Source organism: Carcharhinus amblyrhynchos, chromosome 4 (genome assembly GCF_965287045.1).
Source record: "Carcharhinus amblyrhynchos chromosome 4, sCarAmb.v2.hapA, whole genome shotgun sequence".
NCBI classification, from domain to species: Eukaryota; Metazoa; Chordata; class Chondrichthyes; order Carcharhiniformes; family Carcharhinidae; genus Carcharhinus; species Carcharhinus amblyrhynchos.
This window is the reverse complement of record NC_137327.1, coordinates 137121757-137141823: the sequence shown is the minus strand read 5'-3', so window position 1 is coordinate 137141823 and position 20067 is coordinate 137121757. Positions and strand designations below refer to the sequence as shown.

At 43.7% G+C, this 20067-nt stretch overlaps 1 protein-coding gene across 1 annotated transcript in view; it reads left to right on the top strand.

Moving 5' to 3' along the window:
- Positions 1-20067, top strand: part of LOC145342395 (calpain-5-like) — a 150556-nt gene that overhangs the window by 107969 nt on the left and 22520 nt on the right. Inside the window, exons 5-10 of the mRNA XM_080187949.1 lie at positions 1493-1685; positions 4921-5096; positions 5949-6026; positions 9754-9949; positions 12721-12843; positions 16434-16630. Coding sequence (XP_080044075.1) covers positions 1493-1685; positions 4921-5096; positions 5949-6026; positions 9754-9949; positions 12721-12843; positions 16434-16630 — 963 coding nt within the window. The remainder of the gene's footprint in view (positions 1-1492; positions 1686-4920; positions 5097-5948; positions 6027-9753; positions 9950-12720; positions 12844-16433; positions 16631-20067) is intronic.

Here is a 20067-nt window from a genome sequence, read left to right as displayed (position 1 = left end):
ACTTGCCAATTCAGAAAGCACTGAACTGTTTACGTGCTGTGATCACAAATGAACCAAAATGATGGATTTTCTTAAGTTTACCAAAGAAAGACGTTTGATATTCTTATACCACTACTTAAACTGGTCTAACAAAAATATTAAAATATGCCCAATTTTTGACAAAGATACACTCAAAGTTCACACGCACACACATAAAAATATAGATTACAAAATGAGGAAACACAGATTGATCAAATTAAATCCATAAAATTTAAAGGGAGTTCAGTCTGTGGGTTGGTGACTCAGTTGGTTTCAGTCTATATCCAATGGTCTTGCTGCTTTCACTCTGTGGTCTTCTCCTTTCAGTGTTGAGGTGATTTAAAGCTGCAGATGGATGATCTGCCAATTCTTCTGGAGACAGAGTTTAGTTCTTTCTTTAAAATCTCTGTCTGCTGCAAATGGAGGGAGAGTCAAACAGACAGGGCCCAAAATCCTGGGTGTTGGGTGGAACGAGAGGAAGGATCTCTCCCAGCTTCTTAGCATCTGTCCTCATTTTTGCTGAACAAAAAGCGCTTAAAACATACAAAGGGTTAGTTTGTCTCCACCAGTTGAGTAATCTGGATCTTTTATTAATGGAACAGGAAATATGGTTGTTATCTTTGGTGAGTTTTTGCAGTGTCCACTTCATTGGGTTTGAAATATAAAATGTATGCAAATTAGATAGCCATCTTGGGTGTGAGTTTAAGTCACTTTAGTCTGTGTTTTAAAAAGTCATTTTCCAGAATCTGGAGTAACAATCATCATTTGGCATAAGGCATATCCTCATGATACTTGACTTTTGTAATGACTTCAATCAGATCATTGAGATTGATCTATTGGAATATGAGCTCCCTAATTAAGGAGTTAATTGATGGGCCAATCAGGGAATCTTTACCAGGTATTTAACCAGGAGTGTCTGCCCCTCTGGGACTCCTAAAGGTCAGTTGCTAACTGATAGCACTGTGTGTACTACTGGTTGGAATTGTAAATAAAGGGATTTTGGTGAAAGGACTTCTGTCTTCAAAGACTTATTGCAATCTTTGGACACTTGTTGGTAGTATCTCTGGTTTTGGGTGGAAATATTGGTAACTGGGAGTTGGTTGTAGACTATGAAGGACTCTAGTCTCAGAAGGAAGATGAAGAGATAGGCAACTCTCTCTATTAGAGACAATTGGTCATATGTAGCTTGAGAGGCACCATTTCACATGTGTGGGGCAAAGCAAGGGGAAGATCTGAGTGAACTACCAGGGTTGGTATACAGATTGAACATGTGCGGTTTGCATCGCTCTACACCATACGCTGGCTATTAGTGGAAATAGAACTATGAACATTGATTTAAACATGGAGATTTTGCTGGAAGGAAAAGTAAGTGCAGTTAGAGCTGGTTGCATTAATTGATTGTTGTCACTCTCTTGACTCTCCCAAAGCAGGATGTGGTGGCTTGATGTGATACGGATTACGTTACTGCCTGCAGGTTGTCAGGATGCTATGAAGCCCTGGATGGAGGGAACACTGGCGATGCAATTGTCGATTTCACTGGCTCAGTGGCAGAAACCATAAACCTGCAAGAAATCAACTATGCAAAAAACAACATCAAAAGGCTGAAGCTGTTTGAGAAGCTGTTGAAAGTGCACAACGGAGGAGGACTGATCAGCTGTTCAATCCATGTATGTCACTCCATTCTGCTTCATCCTGTAAATAAAGCAGGGACATTGTACGAATGTTATAGCCAATAATTGTGTTGAGCTGTAGTGAAGGACGTAATCCAGACTGCTGCCCAATTACAAAATATCATCATCACAGAATAAAGAATATTGGGCAGCAGGGTGACACAGATTAGCACTGCTGCCTCACAGCGCCAGGGACCCGGATTCGATTCCTGGCTTGGGCCACTGTTTGTGGAGTCTGCACGTTCTCCCTGTGGCAGTGTAGGTTTCCTCCGGGTGCTCCGGTTTCCTCCCACAGTCTTAAAGATGTGCTGGTTAAGTGGATTGGCCATGCTAAATTACCCTTTAGGTGACAGCGAGATGAGCTAGGGGAAATGCATGGGGATGGGGATAGGGATTGTGGTCGGTGCAGACCTGTTGGGCCACATGGCACCCTTCTGCAATGCAGGATTCAATAATTCTATGAAAATATAGGACTCCAATCAAAGTGAACATTCCAAAAAATTCAATGGCAGAACCATGGACAGATCTGAATACTAAAAAGAGGATGGAGTTGCACTGTGGTTCGGAACACCATCTTCCCAGCTCTAAAACATGGGTCCTGATCTGTTCCAGACCATTGTAATGAATGTATCTCTTATTTACTGGATATGTCAATGAAACTAGTTAGCTTCCTGTGGATATCAATCAATAGCATCACTATTAAAACTATCAGTGCCAGTCAGAAAGATCATTGGGACGACAGTGGGGATAACAGAAACCTCAACCTGGGGCAATAAGGAGTATTCTTCTGAGTTTGGATCAAGGTGCATGGTTGAGGAGGGCCAGAGGGAACTTTAACTAATGTGTGACCCATACCAAGTACGACTAAGAGGGAGAGATCTGTTTATGTAGTGCTACACAATATTTTTCGATATCGAAGGCAGCAGGCAAACTGATTTCTCCCCCACAGAGTATTAAAAATAAAGCACAGAGGGAGATTGATTGTGTGTCTAGCCTATGCTATTTGCTGTCGATAAATGCCAAAGGTCAGAAAGAATGCATTTTAACGGCAAGCAAAGTTCTGAAATCAAAAGTCACAAAGACCAGTCAAAAAGCCTCTGCTGGTTAAAATTGAAATGTTTTGAGATTTTAGCTGACAACCTACATACACACAACAAATTCAGGATAAGTTTACAAGTGCTCACGTATTCCAAAGGCAGGAGAAATTTTGCTTGTGTAGCATTACTTCTAGCACTGCCTGCCCCTGCGGAATCGATGTAGAAACTCACCCCCTGAGTATTGTTAGACTCGCTGCGAATTCTCATCAATCTGATCAGAAAGTTCTCCTCCTCAATTGAAACATTAATTGATATGTTTTATTAATTTATGCCTCAACTTAATGTCTTACATACAAATGCTATAATTTTAAAAAATGGATAGACAGGATTTACTATTCAGCAGACTGATATGTTCACATGATAATAAACAAACAGATACTTGGCACAGAAGTCATAAAGTATCTAGCCAAACATGACCTTATAATACTATAAAGGAATGTAACATGTTGGCAGGGAACACTGAGACAGAAAAGCAACAACCCAGAGTATTTTCTTTCCTCGTGTATGTAAATTAATGGATTCTTGTGTTTATGGTCTAATAATAAAAGTAAGACAGCCCACCCAACAAGAAAGAGACACTTGCTCATTCTCCCTGAAGTTAAAAATTAACCTTTTTAGGCATGTGCCACAAAATGAATAATTGAGGAAAATACACCAAGCTGTCTGACCCAAAAATAATTTGAAAACCAATTAACAAAGATGAAAACATTCTCAAAACAGCTACCAAAAATTCAACAGTTTCCTGTAGCTCTTTGCAAATGTCAGCAAGTTTGAATGCCACCATACTTTACATTCATGGTAATGGCACACAAGTTTGGTTCCTACTTCATCCATGGGTTGGAGTCGCTGATTTCAGTCAGGTTGTTGTGAGAAGCTGGCAGCCAAGGGCTTTTACTGCAGATGAACAAAGAGGGACTGGGCATTGGTGGGAGTGCAGAGCTTCATCATCAAGCTCTAAACACAAAGCTCCTGATGTCCACGGTTTTGCTCCTTAGCCACAAAAGAAGCTTAGCCTGAGAAATGAGAATAGTTCATACCCTCACCCTTAGGGGCATTGTGTAGCGATGCTATCACTGGACCATATTCTAGAGACCCATGATATTGCTCCAGGAAGGTGGGTTCAAATCCCACCATAGCAGTTAGTTGAACTTGAGTTCAGTAAATAAATCTGGAATATAAAGTTAGTCTCAGCAATAGTGGCCAAGGGACTACCATCAATTGTCATAAAACCCATCTAGTTCACTCGTGTCATTTAGGGAAGGATATCTGCCATCCTCACCTGGCCTGTATGTGACTCCAGACTCACAGCATTGTGATTAACTCTTAACTGCCTTCTGAATTGGCCGAACAAACATAAGAACATAAGAACATAAGAAATAGGGGCAGGAGTAGGCCATCCAGCCCTTCGAGCCTGCCCCGCCATTCAATAAGATCATGGCTGATCTGTCGCTGCTCAGTTCCACTTTCCCGCCCTCTCCCCATAACCCTTAATCCCCTCTCCTATCAAAAACCACTATCAAAAAGAACTATCAAACCACTCAGTTCAAGCTGGGTATGGACAACAAATGTTGGCCTCGCTGCTGATACCCACATCCTATGAAAGAATTTTAAAAATCTTTTGAAAGTTAAATTGAGCCATGAAAGATAGCAAAAATAGAATAAGAGGGGATCTCATAGAAACATATAAAATCCTGATGCAGGAAGAATGTTCCCAACATTGGGGAAATGTAGAACTAGGGGCCACAGCCAAGAATAAGGGATAAGCCGTTCAGGACTGAGATGAGGGGGAACTTCTTCTCTCAGAGAGTTGTGAACCTGTGGAATTCTCTCCCACAGAAAGCTGTTGGGGCCAGTTCATTAGATATATTCAAGAGGGAGCGGGATGTGGCCCTTGTGGCTAAGAGGATCAAGGGATATGGAGAGAAAGTGGGGGTGGGATACTGAAAGTGCATGATCCAACCATAATCATACTGAATGGTGGAGAAGGCTCGAAGGGCTGGATGGCCTACTCTTGCACCTAGTTTCTATGTTTCTATCAAAAGGTTGTTATCTGACTGCCGAAGATCCGCAGCTTTCCAACAAATCAGGTTGTAAAAGCCTGATAATCGAGATTAAGTCCTATTGTATTTCTACAGTTAACACCTGGCAGCAAAATGGACCCCAGCATGTTGAAGGGACTGAAGGTTGACCACTCATATTCCGTGACAAAAGTGCAGAAAGTCCGACTGGGTAACACTGCAGAAAAACTGTTTATGATACAAATGAGGAACCCGTGGGGAAGAGGTGAATGGTTGGGCCCATGGAGTGATAAGTAAGTAATAAGTGATGCAGGTCCATGAATGAAATATAAGAGTTGAGGTAGAGAAGTTGATGAGAAAAATATATGTAGCTTATTAATTATTTTTTGGATTAATTTTCTCTCTGCATCAATGTGCAGAAAGTTAATGAACTGCTTTGAAAGCAAACCCGCCCAGGTGCTTAACTCGAACAAGATCACTTCACCAAATTATGGACAGTAAAACCAAAATATGCTGAGAGATCAAGTGTGAAGAGAAAAACCTTTGGCTTGTCTTTATAAAATTGAAATAACAAAATCCAATGGCTGGAATCTTATCACTGTTCACGCCAGCGGGATTTTCCCATCCGGCTGCAGTGAATGGAGATTTGGCTGATTGCCAAATTCTCCGATCTCGCTGCAGTGGGAGTGTGGCGTGGACGGCTGGTTAAGATCGTACCCAGTGGGAATCATGGTACTGCAAATCTGTGCCTCATTGTCATTGTTGTTCTTTGTTGACGTGCGATCACCATCAAAACTGTCAATAACACCATTCTCCTCGCATGCCTCTCTTCCATAATCCACCTCTTTCGTGTTTCCATTCCTGTTGGTTGAATTTTAGACACTCTGCCATTGATTGGTTTCTCCTCCTGTGTCTGGTTCCTCACCTCTGATATACCTGCTGCACATTTTTCCCCACCTCCTTCTTCATTGACGTGCTGGCCATTGGTCACACACACACACACACACACACACACACACGCATTGGGGTAACTCCCATCTTTATTCTGGTATTGAATCAAGCCATGAAAAACTGTAAAGAGTAGCACTGATAGAAAATGTGTTGCAACTGGAATTCCTCGGCACTTAATCTTCCAATTTTTCTAGTTCAAAGGAGTGGCGGAAGATCAGCAAAAAGGAGCGTAAAATCATAGGCATTGAAGTTCAAAACGATGGAGAATTCTGGTGAGCCAGTTCACTGTTTAAATGTTGAGATCCATCAACCTTACAAATCCAGATTGTAAAAAAGATTATTTTACTCAAATATTTTTGTGCATCGATTCTTTGTAATAATCATTTTTAGAGTCATGACCATTTAAGAAGCTTAGCATGCAGATGAGCCAGATACTGGATCTCACAATGTGACCAAGAGCCATGGCCTCTCTCTGCACTGTCACACTGTAGCCAACGTGATGATTGATTTCCTGTTTGTATTGATTTAGCTGTAAATAAATCTCCATTCACCTGACGAAGAGGGAGTCCCCTCGAAAGCTTGTGAGTTTACTATCAAATAAATCGGTTGGACTAAAACCTGGTGTTGTCAGACTTTTTACTAAATAAATCCCACCAGAGATCCTGAAGTAAACTGTATCCACATATCCCATGTAAATTACACACAGACAGCACAAGGATATCACTACAATTTGAGTACTTCAAATGCAAAACAGATTTGTACACTCTTGCTAAGTGAGTCTGGGAATGACTATGCCTGTGTCATTTCTAATCTTTATCATCATTCATAGAGGAAAATCTTTCATCTTATCGATCTGGGTTTTATTTGAACATCATACCCAGAGGAAAGATAAGTGTGAACAAACATAGAACAAGAAAGGTGCCTGATCTTTTCACAGACTGTACAGTTTGTCTGGACTCTATCCTGTCACTGATGTGTATGTGGAGTCTGTCTTTTAAGACAGTACAGCAGAAATTAGTCACTTGACTTGCGGCACCAATGGAAACTGCAGCAGGCGACGGTGCAGAGGGACCTCGGGGTCCTTGTGCATGAGTCGCAAAAACCCAGCTTGCAGGTGCAGCAGGTGGTCAGGAAGGTAAATGGGATGCTGGCCTTCATAGCGAGGGGGATTGAATATAAAAGTAGGGAGGTCTTGCTGCGGCTGTATAGGGCATTGGTGAGGCCGCAGCTGGAGTACTGTGTGCAGTTTTGGGCGCCACACTTACGCAAGGATATTTTGGCCTTGGAGGGAGTGCAGAGGAGGTTTACTAGGCTGATGCCGGAGTTGAGGGGGTTGAGCTATGAGGAGAGGCTGAATAAACTAGGCTTGTACTCATTAGAGTTTAGAATGAGGGGAGATCTCATTGAGACATATAAGATGATGAATGGGATGGATAGGATAGAGGTGGAGAGACTCTTCCCGCTCAGAAAGGACAGTAGGACTAGAGGGCACAGCCTCAAGATAGCGCGGGGGGGGGGGGGGCGGGGGGGGAGCGGTTTAGAACGGAGTTGAGGAAGAACTTCTTCACTCGAAGGGTGGTGAATCTCTGGAATTCTCTGCCTGTTGAAGTGGTGGAGGCTGCCTCGCTCAATATTTTTAAGACGCGGGTTGATGGGTTTTTGATAAGAGAGGGGATTAAGGGTTATGAGGAGAAGGTGGGAATGTGGAACTGAGCCACGACAGATCAGCCATGATCTTATTGAATGGCGGGGCAGGCTCAAAGGGCTAGATGGCCTACTCCTGCTCCTATTTCTTATGTTCTTATGTTCTTATGTAAACTCAGATTGAGTGGTCGCACCAGAGGATGGAGTCCTTTCTGAGGCTGAATGATCTAGAGCACATGTTGTAAGCATGTAAGGACTGTAGCTCTGCTCTAGGGCAGCCTAGAGCTGCCAAACCTCCTGTACCAGGTCTCTTTCATCAATAAGTACCTTTCAGGATGACACTACAAGGGCCACAGCATAACAGTCACCTAGATCAGGGACCACAGTGATACACTGTGAGGATCATAGATGTGGCAAGGAGGAACTTCACACTGGCACATTGAGGGTGCCCTTTGAGACTGTGCCTCAGTTGTTGGACAAATCTCAAGGGAGTTTTACTCTATAATAGACAGCTCTTCTACACTGGGTGACAATTGTCAAAAATGATCCACCCCTGACATTTCTCAACCTGATGAAAATAAAACTCATCCCCAATTTTGAAAACATTGATTTTCCAACATCAATTTTCACATTTTGAATCTAAACCAGATGAAGTGCTGAAAAGGCATTGGTGCTCTTGAAACAGTATTTTTTTACACAGAGGGTGGTGAGCACCTGGAACTCACTGCCAGGGAGGTAGTGGAAGCAGATATGATGACATTTAAGAGACATCTTGACAAATACATGAATAGAATGGGAATAGAAGGATATGGTCTCCAGAAGGGTAGAACATAGAAAAACTACAGCACAAACAGGCCCTTCGGCCCACAAGTCGCGCTGATCATATCCCTACCTACAAGGTTTACCTATAACCCTCAATCCTACTAAGTCCCATGTACTCATCCAGAAGTCTCTTAAAACACCTTATCGAATCTGCTTCCACCACCAGCGCTGACAGCTGATTCCACTCACCCACCACCCTTTGAGTGAAAAACTTACCCCTGGCATCTCTTCTGTACCTACTCCCCAGCACCTTAAACCTGTGTCCTCTTGTGGCAGCCATTTCAGCCCTGGGAAAAAGCCTCTGAGAATCCACCTGATCAATATCTCTCAACATCTTATACACCTCTATCAGGTCACCCCTCACCCTTCGTCTCTCCAGGGAGAAAAGACCGAGCTCCCTCAGCCTATCCTCATAAGGCATACCACCCGATCCAGGCAACGTCCTTGTAAATCTCCTCTGCACCCTTTCAATGGCTTCCACATCCCTCCTTCACACAAGCAACATAGACGGTGCAGGCACGCAGGGCTGATGGGCCTGTTCCTGTGCTGTAATTTTCTTTGTTATTTGTCCTTAGTATTCCAGTAAGGCCCAGCAGCTTTTATTTGATTTAGTGAGACATTTTCCCAATTTTTTTCAAGCTTGATGATGTCCCGGACCATGAGCTTTGGCCCTTCACGAAGTTTACAAAAAGTTCCTTTCCAGTAATATGGTACTAGTGAGTTTATTTCACATCTTGAATCCTTCATAACTCTGATCTTTTTACTTCTTCTCATGTGTTCCCAATTGATACCAGCAATGCCGTTGGCCATTGAAAAGGCTAACTTAGCCAACATAAGAAAACTCTCCCATCTGCTGTGATAGGCATCCTTCTTAAAGAAGCACTGCAGCATCAGACAGGTCAATTATTTACAGTGAATCCTGTACTGTGTGCAATTCTGGTCACCCTATTATACAAAGGATATTATTAAACCAGAAAGAGTGCAGAAAAGATTTACTAGGATGCTACCAGGACTTGATGGATTGAGTTATAAGGAGAGGCTGGATAGACTGGGACTTTTTTCTCTGGAGCGTAGGAAGCTGAGGGCTGATCTTATAGAGATCTATAAAATAATGAGGGGAACAGATCAGCTAGATAGTCAATATCTTTTCCCAAAAGTAGAGGAGTCTAAAACTAGAGGGCATAGGCTTAAGGTGAGAGGGGAGAGATACAAAAGTGTTCAGAGGGGCAATTTCTTCACACAAAGGGTGATAAGTGTCTGAAACAAGCTGCCAGAGGTAGTAGTAAAGGCAGGCACAATTTTGTCTTTTAAAAAGCATTTAGACAGCTACATGAGTAAGATGGGTATAGAGGGATATGGGCCAAATGTGGGCAACTGGGACTGGCTTAGGGGTTTAAAAAACAAAGGGCTGCTTGGAGAAGTTGGGCAAAGGGCCTGTTTCCATTCTGTAAACCTCTATGACTCTGTATCTATTCTGTTTGCTATCTGGTTCGTACGTCTCTTATAAGCCTGTCTTTCTGGATTTTATCAAAGGATGGCATTTGATGACTGGCATAAACACATCACCAATGTGATAGTTTGTCGACTGATAAACACATCTTACCTGAGTATTCGCAAGACCTGGGACGAGGTGGTCCTGCGAGGGGCTTGGAGCAGGCACGAAGACCCACTACTAAACCGTGCAGGTGGCTGCACGAACTTCCGGGACACATTCCTGCAAAATCCTCAGGTGAGGATACTCCAAGAACCTTGCTTGTCAAATCGGGAAGATGGATAATAGAGAGGAATATTGTCCACTGGTAGAACGGAGTCACTCTTCTGTGTAGACTGCCTGAGGAACAGTGTCATAAAAACTCTTGGATGATGTTACGTTAAACACTGCTTTTCTTTTCCTTTGCATGGGTTCAAATGAGCTCAGACTGGTAGAATAAAAGTCACCTCTATTTTTATTTTCCTAAATGAAATAATTTGAAAAGTCTGAAGTCAGATTGCAAGTAGGCAGAAGCACAAACTGACCTTGATTTGGAATGAATTGTCACTAAATTGGCAATCCCATTCTGGAACGGACTGGAGCGGGAGATAGGAAATGTGACATTGATGAAATAGGGGTTGCTCTCCTGACATTTGTTGGAAGATCTTTCCCTAGGTTTGACTGCACTATCCTTAGACAGTAAGCCCTTGATTCGGACATTGGGTGCCTAAAAAACTGCATCAGTTTTAAATATTATCTGATTCCTAGATGAAACGTTCAAATTGAATTTATTAAAACGTATGATTTAATTTGTAGAATCATAGAATGATGGGAGCACAGAAGGTTGTCTTTCAGTCGGTAGTGCTGGTTTTCTGTGAGAGCAACACAGCTAATCCCATTTTCCCCAAAGCCCTGCAGATCTTCAGATAATTATTCCATTCTCTTTTGAAAGCCACAGTTGAATCTGCCTTAACCACACCCACTGGAGGCGCATTTCAAATCCTAAACGTTCGCTGCGTTCAAATTTTTTCCCTCTTGTTGCTTCTTTCATCAATCATCTCACATTAGCATCCTCTGGTTATCGATCCTTCCACCAATGGGAACAGTTTCTCTCTGTCTACTTGGTCCAGAACCCCCATGATCCTGGACACCTCTCAACCTCTCTTCTCTGAAGAGAATGGTCCTCCCTTTCTCCTATCATTCCTAGACCCATTCCAGTAAATCTTTCTGCACTCTCTCCAGTGCCTTCAAATCCTTCCTAAAGCATAACTGGAACAATGGATGGAATTTTCCATAAGTTGCACAGAATGCTGGAAGGGGCCAGAAAAGCTGTGTGTGGAACTTGCGAGTTTCACAGCTGTCCTTTCTTGTCTGATCTAACAGCACTCTATGCAATTCATTCAAGAATTACACAGCCAGCTGGAGGGGTGGAGCCTAAACTTACCAGCAGAGTTGGGATTCTGAGATTGGGGCACCCTTTTTAAAGGGTGCCTCCAACTCAAATTAAAGTTAAAGGCCGCTTTCCCCCATTCACGGGAACACCCATGGGATCTCTAAGAGGCCCCACTCTTGACCTGCCTCTTGCCACAACCTGGTCCTGCCTCCGGTCCCACCCCTGGGTCTTGCCAATCTGGCACCTGCCCCTGACAGTGCCAGGGTGCTGCCCAGCCATGTCCCTCACCAGCTGAGGGCTATACTCTACTCTGTGCCCCAGGGTGGTAATGAGTGGTGGTTTCTGTTTTTGGAGACCAGTCGTGATTCTCGCCGGAGAGGCATCGTGCCAGCAGGGTGGACCATCTGATATTACCTGAACATACAGTGAAAGGCCATTTAATCTATATGTATTCAATTTATTGAAATCAGTTCCACGCTCTTCCTGGCCATGAACCCATTTGCATCGTCGGGGTTACCTGGGAACATCACATTCAGAAATCTCACGGCACAAATCCTGTGATGGCCACCTTGTGAGAGTTAGCAGCCATAACCGCATTTGCACCCATGGCGAATGGGCCTTGAGAATCTCACCAAATACTCCAATGAAGCTCAAACCAGTATTTTATGAAGTTTCATCACAACTTCCTTGTTTTTGTATTCTGTGCCCCTATTTATAAAGCCCAGTTCATATAAATGAATTGTGAACTCTTTACTTAGTTTTAATCTAGTTCTAGTTTATTAATTCGTGTCACAAGTAGGCTTACATTAACACTGCAATGAAGTTACTGTGAAAATCCCCTAGCCACCACGCTCCGGTGCCTGTTCGGGTACACTGGGGAAGAATTGGTCAATGCACCTAACCAGCATGTCTTTCAGACTGTGGGAGGAAACCAGTGCATCCGAAGGAAACCCACGCAGACACGGGGAGAACATGCAGACTCTGCGCAGACAGTGACCCAAGCCAGGAATCAAACCCGGGTCCCTGGCTCTGTGAGGCAGCGGTGCTAACCACTGTGCCTCTATGTCAGCCCTCCTTACTTATACTAACATTGATATGTTTTGTACCTTTCGCTTCCTAAAACTGACAGTCGTACCCTGGAGTACTCTACCTAAACCTCGCTACTACCTTTCTTTCTACCTCCTCATATTAGCATCAACAACAGACACCATGTTCTGTAATATTTCCCTTAATTCCCTCCGTCTCTGTACTGTATGATCACAGTCTGTTCCAAGAAAAGAATGTACCTTAATCTAGTGCCTTTCATGATGTTGGAATATCCCAAAATGTTTCACAGTTCACTTTTTGGTATAACTCATGCCAAAGACCATTTGCCAGCTCTAATGAGTCACTTGTAAAGATAAAAGGATATACAAGGCACCATCCTATTGACTTAGGAACGTCAACGTGGAATTCTCAAACAAGAGACCTCAGCGTTTCCAGGGACTGTCCATGTGTTGTTCCAGAGCGAGAGAAAGAAAACAGTTTCTCTGCCCAGTTGGCCTGTCAATTCCAGAAGAATTCTATATTTATTCTGAGGTATCATTTATTAAAGGTTTCAACTTTACAAAAAGCTTTTTCTTTCTCTTTGATATAGTACGTGTTTGATGTCACAAAGGAGGAGGACGAGGTGCTTATTTCATTACAGCAGAGAGACAAGCGCATTCACAGGAAAGAAGGCAAAGGAGAGAACCTGATCATTGGTTTCAGCATCTTCAAGGCAAGAGAAATGTATTAACTTTTTTCACACATTGTGAGAAGTGTACAGCCTTTCCAGCAAGGAGCAGTTTACTTAGATACAGTCTGTATAAATAGACAATCTGAAACTGGGTGGTTACAATATTAAAGACACCCTGTTTTTATTCAGGATTTGTTCATTTGTTTTATTGAAATGTGCCAATTATCATTCCCCATTTCTAAATGGCAAGGTCAACATTCCATGTCAATCAGCCCCGTGTGCAAGGACCAGTTCTTCAAAGGTAAACCTAAGCAGATTGTTTGATTGTAAAATACATCACAGTTGAGGTGGAGTTTAAGAAGGCCTTTGACAAGGTCCCACATGGTCCAAAATGGGATCCATGGCAAATTGGGTCCAAAATTGGCTTGTTAATAGTGGGCAAAGGGTGACGGTGAAGAGCTGCTTTTGTGATTGGAGGCCTGTGACAAGCAGTGTTCCACAGGGATCGGTGCTGGAACCCTTGCTATTTGTTTTATATATATTAATAACTTTGAAGTAAATGTAGAAACTATAATTAATAAGTTTGCAGATGACATCAAAATTTGTGGTGTTGTTGATAGTGAGGAGGATAATCTTAGACTACAGACTGATATTGATCAGCTTATTAGATGGGCAGGGCAATGGCAGATGGAATCCTGGTAAGTGTAAACAGTAGGTCTCAAGGGAATATTGAGAAACAAAGAGACCTTGGTGTACAAGTCCATAGATCCCTGAAGATGGCAGCATTGATAGATAGAGTGGTGAAGAAGGCATTTGGAATACTTGCCTTCATTAGCCAGTGCTTAGAATATAGGAGCAGGAAGGACTTGGTATAACTTTATAACATATTGGTTAGGCCACACATGGAATATTGTGTGCAGTTCTTGTCACCACACTATTGGAAGGATGTGACTTCACAGGAGACAGTGCAGGAAAGATTCATCAAGATGTTGCCTGGGATGAAAAAGTTTAGCTATGGGGAGAGACTGGATAGGCTGGGTTTGTTTGAGAATATGCGAGAACCTCTTCGGTTACATCAAGGGCATCCTGAAACCCATTGTACAAAGAGCCCCCAGCTTTTGTCACGACACTACGGACTTCCTACAGAAACTCAGCACACATGGAGCAGTTGAACCAGGGACACTCCTCATCACAATGGATGTCTCAGCGCTCTACACCAACATCCCCCACAACGATGGCATTGCTGCAACTGCCTCAGTACTCAACGCCAACAACTGCCAATCTCTAGATGCAATTTTACAACTCATCCGCTTCATCTTGGACCACAATGTCTTCACCTTCAACAATCAGTTCTTCATCCAGACTCACGGAATAGCCATGGGGACCAAATTCGCACCTCAATATGTCAACATCTTCATGCACAGGTTTGAACAAGACTTCTTCACCGCACAAAACCTTCAACTGATGCTATACACCAGATACATCGATGAGTTTTCTTCCCTTGGACTCATGGTGAACGATCACTGAAACAACTATATGATGACATCAACAATTCCATCCCACCATCAGACTCACCATGGACTACTCTCCGGAATCAGTTACATTCTTGGACACACACTTCCATCAAGGATGGTCACCTCAGCACTTCACTCTACTTCAAGCCCACAGATAACCTCACAATGCTCCACTTTTCCAGCTTCCACTCTAAACACCTTAAAAAAGCCATCCCCCATGGACAAGCCCTCCGTATACACGGGATCTGCTCAGATGAGGAGGATCGCAACAGACACCTCCTGACGCGGGAAGATGCTCTCAGAAGAACAGGATATGTTGCTCGACTCATCAAATGACAGTTCCAACCCACCACAGAGAAAAACCGCACCAACCTCCTCAGAAGACAAACACGGGACACAGCGGACAGAGTACCCTTCGTCATCCAGTACTTCCCCGGAGCGGAGAAGCTACAACATCTTCTCTGGAGCCTTCAATATGTCATTTGATGAAGGCGAACATCTCGCCAAGGCCGTCCCCACACCCCCACTTCTCGCCTTCAAACAATCACACAATCTCAAACCATTGTCGGCAGCAAACTACCCAGCCTTCAGGAGAACAGTGACCACGACACCAGACAACCCTGCCACAGCAACCTCTAAGACGTGCCAGATCATCGACACAGATTCCATCATCTCATGTGGGAACATCATCCACCAGGTACATGGTACATACACTTGCAACTCGGCCAACGTTGTCTATCTGTTACACTGCAGGAAAGGATGTCCTGAGGCATGGTATATTGGGGAGACCGTGCAGACGCTACAACAATGGTAGAATGAACACCGCTCGACAATCACCAGGCAAGAGTGTTCTCTTCCTGTTGAGGAACACTTCAGAAGTCACGGGCATTCGGCCTCTGATCTTCAGCTAAATGTTCTCCAAGGTAGCCTTCACGACACATGACAACGCAGAGTCACTGAGCAGAGACTGACGGCCTCAACTGGGATCTTAGGTTCATGTCACATTATGTGTAACCCCCACAACTTGCCTGGGCTTGCAAAGTCTCGCTAACTGTCCTGGCTGGAGACAATACACATCCCTTTAACCTGTGCTTAACTCTCTCTCCACTCACATTGCCTGTACCTTTAAGACTTGATTACCTGTAAAGACTCGCATTCCAACCATTATTTTGTAAATTGAGTTTGTGTTTTTATATGCTCTGTTTGTGAACAGAACTCCCACTCACCTGTCAAAGTGGCGGTGCTCCAAAAGGTAGTGGCTCATGCTACCAAATAAACCTGTTGGACTTTAACCTGGTGTTGCGAGACTTCTTACTTTGTCTTCCCTGGAGCAGAGGAGGTTGAGGGGAGATCTGATAGAGGTATACAAAATTATGAGAGGCATAAATAGGGTAGATTGTAAGGATCTTTCCCCTATGGCTAAGGTGTATAACACAGAGGGCATTAAGATGAGGAGTAAATGGTTTAGAAGGGATCTGAAGAAAGATTTTTTCACCCAGAGAGTGGTGGAAATATTGAACTCATTGCCTGATGAGGTGGTGGAGATAGGTACTCTGGCAACACTTAAAGAGTATCCGGATAAGCACTTAAATCACCAAGGTACAGTAGGATGTGGACAGAGTGCTGATAAATAGGATTTGTATAGATTGGTATTTGATGGTCATGTGTATTGGGATATTGTTACATGCATTGGCATACAGTGAAAGTATTGTTTCTTGCACGTTACACAGATGAAACATACAGTACATAGAATACATAGGAGAGGAGGAAAGGAGAGGGTGCAGAATATACACCCAGTCATAGCTAGGGTGTAGAGAAAGATCAGCTTAATATTAGGTGGGCTCTGCAAATGCAGCAGGGTAAATCTGCAGGACACAGATCTGTATAGTGTTTGGGGGAGTAGGGGGCCTCATTTTTGAGTCTCTAATTTCCTTTGTGTTATTGTGGGGCTCTTAGAAACAAGAGCTCATGGTAAGGTGGATCAAAGTGGGTAGGAAGAGACAAGAAAGATAGCAGATAAGGAGAAGGAAATGTTCATCCCTCGGGGCTCAGTGAAAGATAAGAAGGTAATATGTTTAAACTGTCCACAGATGTAAACCTCACTCTGTTCATTTTAAGGTGGAACTCAACCGAGAGTACAGATTGCACACTTTCTTCCCACTCGTGACCGGGTCAATCTACACCGACACACGATGTGTTTCTGTGCGAACAGACTTGAAGAAAGGACGTTATGTCATCATCCCAACCACCTACAACCCAAATATAGAGGGTGATTTTCTACTGAGGATCTACGCTGACGTGGCCTCAGGATGCAGGTAATCCCCAGGAATCTGGAGATAAAATTGACCCTTTCCTCAACATCTTGGAGTATTTTACTCTAATATTTGAACGAAGCTTGACATTTCGAACAGAACCTGAAAAGGAATAAGGAAGCATCTGGAGGGGAGAGTTTTGCCAGCTCGGACCACACCATCAATGGGTGGAACAAGCCGGTAAAATTGTGTGAGAGCCAGGAAATCAGGGTCACGCCCGATTTCGCGGCTCTCGAGATTTTATGAGAGCCGGATTTTTGGCATGGTTAGCCTCGGTCCGGAAATGAGCAAGAGGAGTGCCCCTTGGGCAGTGCTAGTATGGCACCTTGGCAGTGCCACCATGGCACCTGGACAATGTCCAGCAGACACATGAGAACTCCCCACCAGGTGACGCCGGGGGTGGGGCCTAAATGAGTGGGGCTATGGTGCGGGGTCTGGGTGCACGACCTATGGAGTGGGGTCCCGATCGGGGAGAGAGGGCCCATGGCATACTCTGCAACGGGATCAGATGGGTGGTCTGGGGGGGGCACTGCCGCTCTGCAGTTGCGATCGGATTGGAGGAGAGGGAGCCGATCACTCTGGGCAACAGGTGTGGCAGTGGACGGCTAGTGTGTTGTGGGCTTGTGATCGGCTGTGGCCCCTGCGATTGTTGGGGGGGAGGAGGTGGTGAGGGGTGGTTGAGTTTGCCTGCAGTAGCAGGGGCCTGACAACTGTCTTTCTGTCTCTTAGACCCTTGCAGTTGCTATTGAGCATGTGCATAATTAGATTTCTGCACAAGCGCAGTAGTTCCCTCTACAGGCTGGCTGGCAAATTAAGCCCAGCCAGCCTGCAGCAACTAGAAACCTTCTGGACTATTTTTTCAGTGACTAATTCCATAAGATTAGGCTTGAAAACTGAGCCAAAAAACTGTCCGGAACTCCCACACTGGCTGGACACTTAGAATCAATCTCGTAAAATTCTACTTGTAATGTACAATTGCAATTTGCAATGTTTTGCAAAGCTGAGATCCCAAATCTGACAAAACATGGCTCCCAAATTGTGATTCCTTCTTGCTCAATAATATCATCCCACCAGAACCCTATATACTTGCAGCAAAACATCCTTATCCCTGTACTCAGATCCTCTTGCCATGAAGGCCAACGTACCATTTACCTTCTTTACTGTCTGCTGTACCTGTGCGCTTACTGTCAGCGACTCTTGCATGAAGACACCAAGGTCTCATTGAGTATCCACTTCTCTAAATTTACACCTATTCAAGTAATAATCTGTCTTCCTATTATTGCTATCAAAATGGATAACCTCGCATTGATCCATATTATACTGCACCTGCCATGTGTATGCCCACACACTCCATCTGTCCAAGTCATGCTAAAGCATCGTTGCATCCTCCTCACAGCTCATCCCCTCCCACTCAACTTTATATTATCTGCAAACTTGGAGATAATACATTCAGTTCCCTCTTCCAAATTATTAATATATAATTTGAACAGTTGGGGTCCTAGCACAGATCCCTGTGGAAACCCCACTAGTTACTGACTGTCAATCAGAAAAAGACCCATTGATACCAACTCTTTTCTTCCTATCTGCTAACCAGCTTTCAATCCAACTCAAGACATTACTTCAATCTCATGGGCTTTAACTTTACATAGTAGTCTGGTATGTGAGATCTTGTCAAAAGCCTTCTGAAATTCTAAATAAACCACATCACTGGTTCTCTTCAGTCAACACTACTTGTTACATCCTCAAAGAATTCCAATAGATTCATCAAGATGATTGTCCTTTTGTAAATCCATGCTGACTGTGTCTGATTATCCCACTGCCTTCCAAATGCTGAGTTATGAAATCCTTGATAATGGACTCGAGCAACTTCCCCAGTACTGACGTTAGGTTCACGGGTCTGTTATTCCCTGTTGTCTCTCTACCTCCCTTTTTGAATAGCAGGATTATATTACCTATCCACCAGCCTATAAAAACTATTCCAGAGTCGAAAAAATATTCTCCAATGGGTCTACTGTTTCCAGGGCCACTTCCTTAAGTACTCTGGGAAGAAGATTATCAGAACCTGGAAATTTATCTACCTTCAATCCCAATAATCCCATCTCTAAAACCATTTCTCTACTAATGCTGATTTCCTTCAGCTCCTCACTAAACTAACTGTTCTTATCTCCTATTGCAACAACTTGATCCTTTCAAGTTATGAGACCCCAAATTGGTCTTTCAGCTTTGGGTCCACCCACCATCTTTAATTGGGTGCCAAATCTATTCCCAGACCAATTAAGACGGCATTCCTTTCAAAATCAGGGCCTGTGGCTGCTTTCCCTTGGGATAGGTTCGGGGTTCAGCAACATCCCCAACCTCTATTTCGCATTCCCAGAGAAAACTCCAGCCCAACATCTCAACTTTTGATGAATCATCTCTAATTACCTCCACCAATCCTTTGACTATATTTCAGAAGCCCTAATTTCACTTTATATGGGTTATCAGCCTTCTCTCATATTCCCTCTTTAGCCATCTTAATCTTCCTTTTGATTCTATACTTGCAATATTTGCAACTTTATTTATCAGAAAATTTCATTTTTAAACCTAATGTTTACTCCACTCTTTCTATTTATTGCTGGTATGCCAACTATATGTTCGTATAACTTATCAGGCAGGAATTACAATCATAGAATCCTACAGTGCAGAAGGAGGCCATTCAGCCCATCGAGTCTGCACCGAATTAAATCCCACCCAGGCCCAATCCCCATAATAACCCCAATTACCTACCCTGCAAATCCCTCTGACACTAAGGGGCAATTTAGCATGGCCAATCCACCTAACCTGCACATCTTTGGAGTGTGGGAGGAAACCAGGGCATCTGGAAGAAACTCACGCAGACACGGGGACAATGTGCAGACTCCCCACAAGACAGTGACCCAAGCCAGGATTCGAACCCTGGCACTTTGAGGCAGCAGTGCTAACCACTGCGCCACCCTGCCGTCCATCAGATCAACCATGATCTTATTGAATGGTGGAACAGGCTCGAGGGGCTGAGTGGCCTACTCCTGCTCCCGAATCGTATGTTCGTAATCTTTGAAGCACTCCCATTCACTTCGCATCAGCATGTTTACGTCCATCCTTTATGCAATGTGTGGAAACCGAGTGAATAAGTCAGACCAATTTCCCGCAGTGAAAAACCCTGCTTTCTCTTAGGCCATATTTCTTGTGAAAATGTTACTGCCTCAGGTATGTGATAAAGCAGAATCAGCGACCAGAGATCCATTTCATGTGGAGCTCAACATTTAGATATTTCATCCGTGTGTACCCTGTGGATATTACACGTGCAGTACCCATCACTAACCTAGCTCCTTATGTCACTATTCCTGTGCTCTGCACTTAATTCATACAAATGAATCCTCACTGAGCCACCTGAGCTTGCAAGTACCACCCCCTCTCCGCCT